General features: G+C 34.5%; 1 protein-coding gene across 1 annotated transcript in view; it reads right to left on the bottom strand.

Annotated features, from left to right (window-relative positions):
• Positions 1-12,267: 12,267 nt before the first annotated feature.
• LOC139778872 (uncharacterized) overlaps positions 12,268-13,595 on the bottom strand; it is a 39,970-nt gene continuing 38,642 nt past the window's right edge. Inside the window, exon 4 of the mRNA XM_071717001.1 lies at positions 12,268-12,711. Within this exon, the coding sequence (XP_071573102.1) occupies positions 12,707-12,711 (5 nt within the window). The 3' untranslated portion in view covers positions 12,268-12,706. The remainder of the gene's footprint in view (positions 12,712-13,595) is intronic.

Raw genomic sequence — 13,595 nt, 5'->3', positions numbered from 1 at the left:
AGGCTATTTTTGCGGTCACTCTTTTGTAGCCAAGGGTTCACTCTTTACAACGGTATACCACATTTTACTAAAATTATTTGTTTTGTTGTTAAAAATTGGCACTGAAAAAATAGTGACAACTTCGCTCCGGTCTCCCCTACTATCTTGCCGGAGCCCATCTTGTTAAAGGTGTTGAAGCAATCGTTGGAACCAAAAGCCTTATCGGACGACATGGTCCGGCTGGATACCATATGTTCCAGGCAATACAAACTCCCAGCAGAAGTTGCCCATCTGAACGCTCGCTTGGCTCACGTGTATCGATATACATATACTGGACTCCCGCTGTAAACCGCATAATTGTATATTTTACATTAAATGTGAAATCTTGACGATATGCTCCATAGAATCTCGGATATTTTTTTCAGAGTTAAAAATTGCCTCGAAAAGACGTGATTCTGGTTTCTCGTATCATTTTGATGTTTTCAATTGAACTTTTCTTGATGTTACACAATAAAAATTTGGATGACTCATCAAATAGAAATTTTAATTAAAATTTTAATTTAAACACGAGGCCGGCTATGAGCTACCCTATAGAAAAAACACTGACTATTTATATTTTTGTTGCTCTGGTAACCGTTAAGATTGAACCGGAGATCGAATCTTGTTTCTAACATAAGTCCAACACTCGTTTAGAATTTGAGCTTTATCCACACTTTACTTTTAAATTAATTTTTAACCAGTTTGATGAGAAGAGAATTTTAAATATGATATAGTTGATACTCGAATTATGAAATATTGCAAATTGAATTGTTTGAGTTCAATTGCTCTTGAGATATTTGATGTATATGAGCATATACATATGTTATCTATATATATAAAGGAAGATGTCCTGACTGACTCACTCATCAACGCCCAGCCCAAACCCCTGAACCGAATTTTTACCAAGAGTATATGAAATAGGGGTAGAATTTTCCGGGGAGTGCCACTAAGAAAGGATTTTTAGAAATTCGAGCCCTAACGGGGTGAAAAGGAGTAAAACGTGTTTTCACGGATTCTTTAATATCGCCCAGGCCAAAGCCCTGAACCGAATTTTTATCAAAAGTATATGAAATAGGGGTAGAATTTTCCGGGGAGTGCTACTATGTGTATAGTTTTTCGTTACCGATTTTCTTGAAACCGGTTTTTCTAATTTTTTTAATTTTTCGGGAAATAATTGATTGAATCTCAAAGAATTATAGACCAAACAGGGGTAGAAATTTCCGGGGAGTGCTATAAAGTGTATAATTTTTCGTTACCGATCTTTTTGGAAGCCGGTATCGAAATTTTTTCAATTTTTCAGGAATTAATTGAATCTTAAAGAATTGTATATGAAGTAGGGGTAGAATTTTCTGGGGAGCGCCATGATGTGTACAGTTTTGTTATTGATCTTTTCGGAAACCGGTTTTTTTAATTTCCCAATTTTTCGGAAAATAATTGATTGAATCTCAAAGAATTATACATGAATAGCACTAAATGCTATGGACATAGTAATTTTATAAGACTATAGCATTTAAACTTGGGCGTCTTGATGGTCCGCAGTTGGTGCGGCAGCATAGTAAAATTAATTAATTTAATATAAAATTTTCTCCGTGTAAGAATTGACCAATCACAGTCTATTATTCTTTTTGCGGTCAAAGAATAATTAACTGTGATTGGCCAATTCTTACGACTTACGACCTACAACATCCATTGTAGACCGGGCATTAAGAAAAACGACAATTAATAAATGAAATTGGCAACTTATGAATTTATGAAGTTGTCTTTTCTATAGATTGAATTTAAAATCGCGCATAATTTCGTACTGTATAAAAGAAATAAAGGATTAAGAGATCGTGATATTAAGAGAAACGGGCTTATATTTTAATAGTATAATCGGATATATTGTCGCGAGAGAGAGAGAGAGAGAGAGAGAGAGAGAGAGAGAGAGAGAGAGAGAGAGAGAGAGAGAGAGAGAGAGAGAGAGAGAGAGAGAGAGAGAGAGAGAGAGAGAGAGAGAGAGAGAGAGAGAGAAAAAAGGTAAGGGTGTATTTTAAATTACCAATCACAGTCAATCTGTCTATCCTTTTTGGCATTTGCCGTTTCTTTACTGGGATAAATTGTTTTTCTTATAGCAAAATTATGAATGTGTCAAACATTTTACATGTTATTTCACAATTTTGCAGTTTGTAATCGATTAAAGAAGCGAGAAAGAGAGAGAAGGAGAAAGAGAAAGAGAAGGAGTGTGTATATTATAAAGTATTTTTCACGTTTATTTCGTGTTGGCAGTTATTCAGGTAATAGTCTTTTTGTGTTACAGCATTATAAATTGTTATCTGCTTTATTTAAAGCAGTAAAATGCTGATATATTGAACAGGTCTTTTTGTGTTACAGCAGAAAATAGTTGGTATAGAAAAGTATATATACAAAAATATATATAGAGTGCTTTAACTGTAATTGTATGATTATAATTGTAAATTATTTTTAATTGTACAGTTTCATATCAACTATTTTTTGCTTTAATAAGACGACTGTTCAATATATCAACGAGTCTATCAACTATTCTTTGTTTTAATAAGACGACTGTTCAATATATCAACGAGTCAATGCTTAAAATATGTAGTTGATTAAATTAAAGCAAAATATATAATAATTTATGCTTTTATGATTTTAAATCATCAATCTAATTTTGTCAATCTGTCTATCTTTTTTGGCATTTTTTATTTTTTTGCTTTGATATATTGTTCCTCTTAATATATTTATGCTTGATTTTGCTTTAATTGTACAGTTTCATACTAACTATTCTTTGCTTTCATAAATATAATTACCAATCACAGTCAATTTGTCTATCCTTTTTGGCATTTGCCGTTTCTTTACTGGGATAAATTGTGTCTCTTATAGCAAAATTATGAATGTGTCAAACATTTTATATGTTATTTTACAATTTTGCAGTTTTTATTTCTTTGCTTTTTTATTTCTTTGCTTTGATATATTGTTCCTCTTAATATATTTATGCTTGATTTTGCTTTAATTGTACAGTTTCATACTAATTATTCTTTGCTTTCATAAATATAATTACCAATCACAGTCAATCTGTCTATCCTGTTTGGCATTTGCCGTTTCTTTACTGGGATAAATTGTTTCTCTTATAGCAAAATTATGAATGTGTCAAACATTTTATATGTTATTTCACAATTTTGCAGTTTGCAATCGATTAAAGAAGCGAGAAAGAGAGAGAAGGAGAAAGAGAAAGAAAAAGAGTGTGTATATTATAAAGTATCTTTCACGTTTATTTCGTGTTCGCAGTTATCCAGGTAATAGTCTTTTTGTGTTACAGCATTATAAATTGTTATCTGCTTTATTTAAAGCAGTAAAATGCTGATATATTGAACAGGTCTTTTTGTGTTACAGCAGAAAATAGTTGGTATAGAAAAGTATATGTACAAAAATATATATAGAGTGCTTTAACTGTAATTGTATGATTATAATTGTAAATTATTTTTAATTGTACAGTTTTATATCAACTATTTTTTGCTTTAATAAGACGACTGTTCAATATATCAACGAGTCTATCAACTATTCTTTGCTTTAATAAGACGACTGTTCAATATATCAACGAGTCAATGTTTAAAATATGTAGTTGATTAAATTAAAGCAAAATATATAATAATTTATGCTTTTATGATTTTAAATCATTAATCTAATTTTGTCAATCTGTCTATCCTTTTTGGCATTTTTTATTTTTTTGCTTTGATATATTGTTCCTCTTAATATATTTATGCTTGATTTTGCTTTAATTGTACAGTTTCATACTAACTATTCTTTGTTTTCATAAATATAATAGATTTTTTGCTGTAATTTAATCAAATTATAAATTGTTATCTGTTTTAGTTAAAGCAGTAAAATGCTGATATATTGAACAGTCTTTTTGTGTTACAGCATTATAAATTGTTATCTGCTTTATTTAAAGCAGTAAAATGCTGATATATTGAACAGTCTTTTTGTGTTACAGCAGAAAATAGTTGGTGTAGAAAAGTATATATACAAAAGTGTATATACAATTTTATGTCTTATGGAAAGCATAAATATAATGTATTCTCTGCTTTAACTGTAATTGTATGATTATAATTGTAAACTACTTTTAATTGTACAGTTTTATATTAATTATTCTTTGCTTTAATAAGAAGACTGTTCAATATATCAACGATTCAATGCTTAAAATATATAGTATACAGATAACAATTTATGCTTTTGATTAAATTAAAGCAAAATATTTAAATCATCAATCTATTTTTGTCAATCTGTCTATCCTTTTTGGCATTTTCTGTTTCTTTGCTTTGATATATTGTTGATTTTAAATTCTCAATCTATTATATATCCATATATAAACACAACACATGTGCATTATATTTATTACACTTTTAAATTCGGATTATCCGATAGATGGCATCCGATTCTTCATATTAGTTCGTATTAGTTTATATTAGTAGATATATGATTATATATGATCATATAAGAAATGGAAAATATAATCTTAAACAATATTATATAGCTATATATGAGAGTATATAATTATATATATGGCCATATATGAGCATATCAAGAGACACGGTAGTGTCTCGCGCCAAGTATACGCGGAGCGAGACCGACCGTGACTCTTTTACGCGACGCGACGGGTTGCGAGTACTCGAGATGTTGAGATCTCGATAACGAGTGAACGGATCAAGTTCTAAGTAGGCTTGATCGATAGCTTGGGGTCGATTTGGGGGGGGGGGGTATCTCTTATAATATTTTCCGCTACGTGCCCTACGAGCGGAGATATTGCGACGCAAAGTCGAAATGTGAAAATTTATTATTAAGATACTCCTACTAACGCCGACGTCTCTCAATATAACATACATATAACAAAGTAATGTCACTTTCACTTTTTCGACACTGGCGCGCTAGTATCGCCAGTTTCGATATGTATCATACATACATATGTATACGTGTGTGTGTACTGCGCGCAGTGCAGATAGTGTGTTCAGAGCGCTGTCAGAGTCAGTTCAGTTAACCTATCGAGAGACACGGTAGTGTCGGAGCGAGACCGACCGTGATTCTTTACGCGACGCGACGATTAATTCAAGGTAATTGTTTTATGTAATTATTTTATATATCTATTTTCTATTCTATATACTAGGTGCGCAACTAAGTTTCCGGGTTTCACACATAGATGGCACCAATAACACATGTACTCGACTTACATGTCTGAAGTTGTCTGAAGTTATAGCTTGGACATCTGTTAACAATAACCAGTCGTTATATAAACACATATCGCAACGCAAAAATATTTTTTCTAACAACGGAGATGTCGAGTTTTGTGCCAAATAAACAGCATTTGCGGGAAGCTTTGCTTTTCTGCTTTAACTTGAAAAAAAAATGCAGCTGAAGCACGTCGTTTGCTTGAGGAGGCTTACGGCGAACATGCACCATCGAAAACTACCTGTGAAGATTGGTTTAAACGCTTCAGAAGTGGCGATTTCGACACTGAGGACAAGGAGCGCTTTGGTGGGACCAGAAAGGAATCGTGTACTATGAGCTGCTGAAACCGGGCGAAACTGTCAATGGGCATCGCTACCGACAACAACTGATCAATTTAAACCATACATTGCTCGAAAAAACGGCCAGAATGGGACACGAGACACGAACGAGTGATATTGCAGCACGACAACGCTCCGTGCCATCGCAGTTCCATCGTCCAGGACACCATCAAAACTCTGAAATGGGATCTGCTACCGCACCCGCCGTATTCGCCAGACCTGGCGCCTTCCGATTATCACTTGTTCCGGTCGATGGCGCATGGCTTGGCTGGGCTACACTTGACCAATTTTGAAGAAGTGCAAAATTGGTTGGATGAATGGTTTCGGTCCAAAGACGCGTCGTTTTATTGTCGCGGTATTCATGTATTGCCAGAGAGATGGCGAAAATGTATAGCTAGCGAGGGACGATACTTTGAATAAACCATTTTTTGTATTTCTCTTGAAATTTTCCATTTTTTATTGATCAAAAAAACCCGGAAACTTAGTTGCGCACCTAGTATTACTGTTACTTACTATACTATATATACTTATACTTACTACGTTTACGCGAGTGTTTACACAGGTTAACCTAGATTGTGCATAACATGGATAATATTGTGATCTCCCGCCTCTCCCCTATTTTCTCAATGTGCATTTCTGACTTTTGGAGGTACGCTGTCAGCCGCAATCTGAAGCGATCTGTATCTCTCAATATATATCAAGATATATTGACGGCAGGGAGCTGATGCCGAAGATATTTTCCCGTTTACGCGAAGGAATTATCGTAAGTTATCGTATCGTTTTTGTAAGTAGGTTAGATTACCAGTTTCTTACAAAATTTTACATAAAACGCGAGATTCACTTATGGGAGCTTTCCAGCAAGCGACACAAGTCGACACAGGTATCGTTTTGTCTTTGTTACTCATTGCCAAAAAAGAAAGATAGAACAACGTTTGTGTCGGCTTGTGTCACTTGCTGGAAAGCTCCCTATGTATGCAAGTTTAACGCCTATTGAGTTAATATGAAATAATTTTCCTAAATTCTGGCTATCGTCGGAGTGTCATAATGAAGAAAGGTGAATGTCTCAGTGATTTAGAGAATTTTTAAGTTATTAAAATACTCCAGTGTCACTTTTGGAGTAACATTGGCGTGACATAAATGTTCTACTGCATAAATTAAATTTTCACAGGTAATTCTATCTATCAGCTTCTTCAGAGATGTTTAGAAGTTCTGAAGCGTGAATTCAGCGAGCTTAAAACAGTAATGGCAGATCAGTTAATGTATGTCAAGGAGGATCTTTCTTATATTACCGCACCATTATACGTTTTACGATTTTATTGTAACTAAGGTAAAGATACTAAATGATAAAACTTATGAAGCAATATCACAATGTTGGCATGTTATTTAAATGTATGTAATATTGTGATTAGGCACGAGGAAAAAGCGAACCTCTGTTCACATTTGACGTTCACGATGATATTCGTGTTATACACGATGCTTCTGTTGAAACCGAGGAATCACATGCCGGAAAAATTTTACTTAGGTATTTATCATTAAAAGAATACTTTGTATAATTCTCTTTTATGTTATTTCTCATTAGATCATGGTACGAGAGGAACAAACACATTTTTCCAGCGAGTAGATGGGAACCTTTTGATCCAACGAAAAGTTGACAAGTATACACTGTCGGATAAAAATAGGAAGAAAGATAAAATCTGATAAACTTAGATTCAACGAATTGTCCAATTTCGTTTAAAGGATTCAGATTCAAAAGACTAATTTAGTAGAGCTACATAATCGAGTAAATGAATTAAATATTATTATATAACTGAATGAATTAAAATCACAGTCCTTAAAAATACAATGTAGCTACAATATATATACATATATATATATATATCTGTATATATATTGTAATATATATATATATATATATATATATATATATATATATATATTACAATCTGTTGCATAATGAATCAATTGTACGATGAAACAAAGTTATTTATCTGGTTATAATATTTACAGTCCTTTGAATCTGAATCCTTTAAACGAAATTGGACAATTCGTTGAATCTAAGTTTATCAGATTTTATCTTTCTTCCTATTTTTATCCGACACTGTATACTTGTCGTAACTTTTCGTTGGATCAAAAGGTTCCCATCTACTCGCTGGAAAAATGTGTTTGTTCCTCTTGTACCATGATCTAATGAGAAAAAATAAAAAAATAACATAAAAGAGAATTATACAAAGTATTCTTTTAATGATAAATACTTAAGTAAAACTTTTCCGCATGTGATTCCTCGATTTCGACAGAAGCATCGTGCATAACACGAATATCATCGTGAACGTCAAATGTGAACAGAGGCCCGCTCTTTCCTCGTACTTATAGATATCCATTAACAGGTGGTACACTTATGGTCGGCAGTCCAGACTCCGGAAAATCGCATTTTGCAAAGAATTATCTGAAGGAATACGGATACGTCAACAGAGACACTTTAGGGAGCTGGCAGAAGTGCATTGCCGCAGTCCAACAATACTTGAATCAAGGAAAAAGTATAGTTATAGACAATACCAATCCCGATCCAGCTTCGAGAAAGAGATACATTGAGGTAGCCAAGAAGCGCAATGTCTCGGTTAGATGTTTCGTCATGACGACAAGTATAGAACACGCGAAACATAATAATAAGGTAATCGGAAATTAACATTAACCGTCATCGTGTGAAAGAATCGTATGAAGTGATGTTTCCGAAAACTCTAATCGATTTATTATTATATCAAGAGACACGGTAGTGTCTCGCGCCAAGTACACGCGGAGCGAGACCGACCGTGACTCTTTTACGCGACGCGACGGGTTGCGAGTACTCGAGATGTTGAGATCTCGATAACGAGTGAACGGATCAAGTTCTAAGAAGGCTTGATCGATAGCTTGGGGTCCAATTAGGGGGGGATTTCTCTTATAATTATTCCGCTACGTGCCCTACGAGCGGAGATATTGCGACGCAAAGTCCAAATGTGAAAATTTATTTTTAAGATACTTCTACGTCGACCGTCTCTCATGCCATGCCATCATTTCATTGGCTGGAGTCGCGTCACTTTCACTTTTTCGACACCAGGGCGGTGCTAGTATCGCCAGTTTCGATATGCACATATATATATATATATATATATGTATACGTGTGTGTACTGCGCGAGTGCAGATAGTGAACCGTTCAGTGCGCTGTCAGTCAGTTCATCAGTTAACCTATCTCGAGAGACACGGACGGTAGTACGCGCGGAGCGAGACCGACCGTGACTCTTTACGCGACGCGACGATTAATTCAAGGTAATTGTTTTATGTAATTATCCTATATAATTATCTTATTCTATATATTACTGTTATTTATTTTACTGTTTACTACGTTTACGTGAGTGTTTACATACAGGTTAACCTATATTTTATATATTGTAAGGATTGTCGAAATGATTCGGAGAGAGATGGATGTTGAAGAAGTATTTAATGAACTCTGGTAAATGTCTTTCGGAACGAACGTAACTGCGACTGGACTCTGCTCAATGCTTGACGAGACTGACTTGCATGGACCTGCACGACGACCGTTAAGGAGGCTCTTACCTCGATCATAAAACGACAGATCTTTATGAAATTAAATTATGTTGTAAAGTGAACCACAACGAACCGATGCCCAAAACTTTAGCATAGGTTGACGATAAAAATTTTAAAAATATCAGTATTGAAATTCGCATTTTTAACACAGGGCATATGGTAAACACTAAAATTTTTACCGGAAGTAATGTATTTTCTTGGCAAGTTTGCGAGCCAGGTAAACAAAAAACTAAGGAATTGTAGTTAAAATAATAATCTTTCTAATGATAAGAAGAAAACTTGGTGTTGACGATGAGTTATAAAAGATATTGTAGTTTTAATATGACGTACGACAGGTTAGGCGAATGATCTTCCGAGTGTCAAAATCGCGCGAATTCTAACCTCACTTGCACATGTCTTTTCTCTGCGCTGTATGGTAGCGGCATAATTATTCTCTCGCGCATTGACAACCTTTATTTTCGAGAATTTTCCTTTCATTTTCCCTCTCAGCATTCTCACGTTATATCTTTCTTTTGGCTCCATCTCTTCATCGCATCAATCGCTACAACGCTACACGGCTACACCTCACTTAGCTACAGACTGCTGCAGACGACGTTGTAACACGCGCATGTTATTATTCTGCTCTTTAGCACTGACGTAGTCAACTGCCTACGAAAGTCATAGAAAATATTTCTGCGCACAGAATTTCCTTATAAGAGTTGCATTGCATCCTATACTTTCGCGCGATGAACATTTCATGGGATTTCTTCAGCAGAAGGACGGTTGGAGAGAAAGTGTTAAAGAAACAGGTAATTTTTACCAAGCTTCCTGTAAACAGCCTGAGCCTAATTTGCTGCAATTTCTGTTTGAATTTGCTGGCAAACTGCTGACGTTAATGTTTACTCATTGGATGTAGTTGTTATCAAAATCAGAGATAATTGAAAGTGACTTTTGATGACGTATGACAGTTTAGCATTCTTAAATTGTAGTTCCATTTAGAAAGAGGCACTTTTCTTGTTGCAATTTTTGGCTTTTACAAATAAACCTTTTGGAGTTCACAATTTAACGCGATAATTTATTTACCCACAGATCTTGATTGCTGCCTTTGCTATAGTCTACGGCAATCCTGTGCGGCTCATAAATGGATACGACAGTTTCGGGAACACATGCGGCATGAAGAATAATTCAAAGTTTGGTAGTATGGAGCTTTCCGGGCAAGACACCAGCGATAAGCCGTCAGTGTCTCATACATTTCCTCCTAATTTATCCAGAGCATCTATTCCTGCGACAATACCTCTGAAAATGCATATTATGTCACATTTCACAGATACTTGTTCTTCCTGGATATAATGAATGTCACGCAGTCATTGAAGATTTGCGTGAAGAAATGCCCCGACAGAATTTTGTCCAAGATGGAGGACATCTGTCAATTTTACAAAGAGACGGGATCGCAGCTGTGCCACGATAGGACGGGCAGTAATTTCAGCGCGTGCAACAGCGAGAGTAGTATATTCAAGAACGGATCTTGCCCTATGCTATCGGTTTATCCCAGCACGCCCGTTTTGAATCGGTGTATCTCTAGGGCGGTGAAGGAATTGAGCGAGACGATAATCTCAAATTTATACGGCTTAATCAACTCGTGGGATGTTATCGAACAGGTTTTGGGAGACATATATAAAACCTGGAGGCAAATTCTGGCGTTATCTTTTCTCGCCTGTGGTAGGAATCTAGCATATTATTGCATGACAATGGATATATACAAACTGTATACAGGGTATATACTTACTTAATCTTTTTCTTCCAGTTTTATCTCTCTTTACAATAGCCATTTTTCATTTATTGGCAAGTATTGTAACGTGGATTATAATCGTACTTGTAAGCATAATTGCTAGCATAGGTGAGTTACATTTTAGAAAAATATTAATATAATCTGGTTCTCTCTTTCTTTTCGATAAATATATATACATTTATAAATTAAGCATGTAAATGAATAATGCTTGCAGCAACAATGTTGTGAATAAATACATCAATAGATAATATGTGCGCTTTTCGCAGAAAGGAATTGAAAAATTAAAGCGAGAAAGGGGTTTATCAAGATAATATTTTTACAAATTACTATAAAATTTTATAGTAAATTGCTTAAATATTGTATACCTATTGCTGATTAATGATTGTTGGTTAAACAAATATAGAAGTAAATTTAGCTATCCACTTAAACTTGGAAATTCACATGTAGTGCTTAGAGAATTTGATACTTTGCAATAGCTTTGATTACAATATAACGTTATTAATTTTACTATTCTCTAGTTTGGAGAATGTACATAGATGCTACATAGACATATTTATATCTGTATCTTTATAATGTAAAAAATTAGTTCGTGGAATATAAATTAATGTAAAATTTAGTTTATAAATTATGAGATTATTGTAAAAATAGCTATTTATGTATTTACCTTTTTTAGATTACTTATATATTTACACACATGTAAATTATCATGTACATAAAAATTGTCACACACACATACAAATTTTATTACAAAAAAATATTATATTATAGCTGGCACGATACTTTTATGGCTGACATATGTTGATATTAAGAAAACCTTGGACAAAACTGATCCAAATGAACTTCTCGAAGAAGCTGTCAGAAATGAAAGAGCATTTCTCGCATTTTCCATTATCGCTACTATTATCACTGTAAGTGTGACATTTTATAATAAAAAAAGAAAGATATATATGTATGTCAGATATACACATTTATTTATATTTTATTATAAATAATAATAAAATAATGGAATTCTCTCTCTCTCTCTCTCTCTCTCTCTCTCTCTCTCTCGTCATAATAATCTTTTTTTATTTTTATTTTATTATTTCTTTCATATTATATTACGCAAACGCATCAGCTTTATGGCGGTACTATTTAAAGAAAGTGCAAAATGTTTAAAAGAATTACCTGGTTTATTTTTCCAACCAATCTTAACATTTATATCTTTGATACTATTTTTTGCCTTCTGGGTATTTATAATTCTTTGTCTTGCAACAGCAAGTAGGTATTTTATAGTATTTAAAGGAAACAAGCTTATTTTATTGTAGGATTATCGATATTCTTCTAGTTCAATAATAGGACCAGTAATACTCTGAATATCTTTTATTTTAATCACACGCTTTCTACACTCGCACGAACGCGTAAATCCGGCCGCGCAGCACACACAGCTTACTAAGAGTACGAGGCTCGCTATGAGAGAGGAGACACCGACTCGTAGCGCCACTCGGTCGCCGCGGACAACTGGCAAACCTTCGACAAAGCTATTTCTTACACTCCCTCCCTTTGTCGATTGTGCCTTACATCAAATGAATATAATATGCATATAAACTAATATTAAAACTGAACAGAATAAAATAAAATTAGCAGAGAGAAGCATTTAACTACTAAGTACAAAACTCAATCTAAAACTTATTGTTAGTTAAATGAAAAATCGGTTTTAATTCTTCTTGGCTTGATCAGTTCGATTTCCTTCTCCTTGCATAGAGTCTGTTCATCACTATTCTGTTCATCACTATTCTGTTCATCACTATTCTGTGAACATAAAATCATAAAAATATTAGTTGCCTAAATCGATTTACGTTAACCCCTGAACAACTTTAACACATGATTTTCAATCTCGTGTTCGTGATTAGATCTCGTAGATAAGTAAACTCTCTCTCAGCTAAGGGTTTTGTCATAATGTCCGCTAGATTCTCCTTAGTAGGTATCCACAGGACTTTGACCTTTTTCTCATCAACGCATTGTTTTATGAAGTCACCATGAGATGCTGCCATGGGTTTCCTAGTTCCCGTTTCTTCTCTGAATATTAGATCCTTCTGTATGTTTTCCAAACTCTGGTCAAATGTTTTGAGTTTATGACTCCCGTCCATTTCAGTGCAGTCTCTTGCAGACCTGTTATCACACCATATGATTACAGGAAACAGAGTTCGCCCCAATATATACCTGATTGATTTGTCCAGTGATATCAATTCCTGACACGCATCGCTCATGGCCAGATATTCTGCCTGGCAAGTAGAAAGTGTTGGACAAGACTGTTTATGGCTTCTCCAAGCGATGGTGTCCCCAAACAATTTTATAATGTATCCACCCGTGGATGTTGAGTTCTCACAATCTCTAAAACTCGAGTCAGTTAATGCTTCTAGAAACTCAGAGTTGGATGTGAATTTTATACCCACATTAGTTGATCCTCTTAAGTATCTGAATATTCTTTTCACATCATTCCAGTCATCCTCAGTGGGTTCCAATTGCCTTCTTGCTAGATAATTAACCGCATAAGCTATATCTGGGCGTGTAGCGTTTGCTAGATACATCAAGCTCCCGATAGCTTCTCTATAAGGCACCCTTTTGATTTCATTATTTGTCTCTATGTTTTCTGTGTTGTGTTTAACCTTTTTATTTCTATTTTTAACTTGTCG

The sequence above is a fragment of the Temnothorax nylanderi genome, unplaced genomic scaffold, assembly GCF_030848795.1.
Source record: "Temnothorax nylanderi isolate EJ_2023f unplaced genomic scaffold, tnyl_v1.0 TNYL_tig0200_pilon, whole genome shotgun sequence".
NCBI lineage: Eukaryota > Metazoa > Arthropoda > Insecta > Hymenoptera > Formicidae > Temnothorax > Temnothorax nylanderi.
The sequence above is the reverse complement of the archived record's forward strand: the minus strand, read 5'-3'. Positions and strand labels throughout refer to the sequence as shown.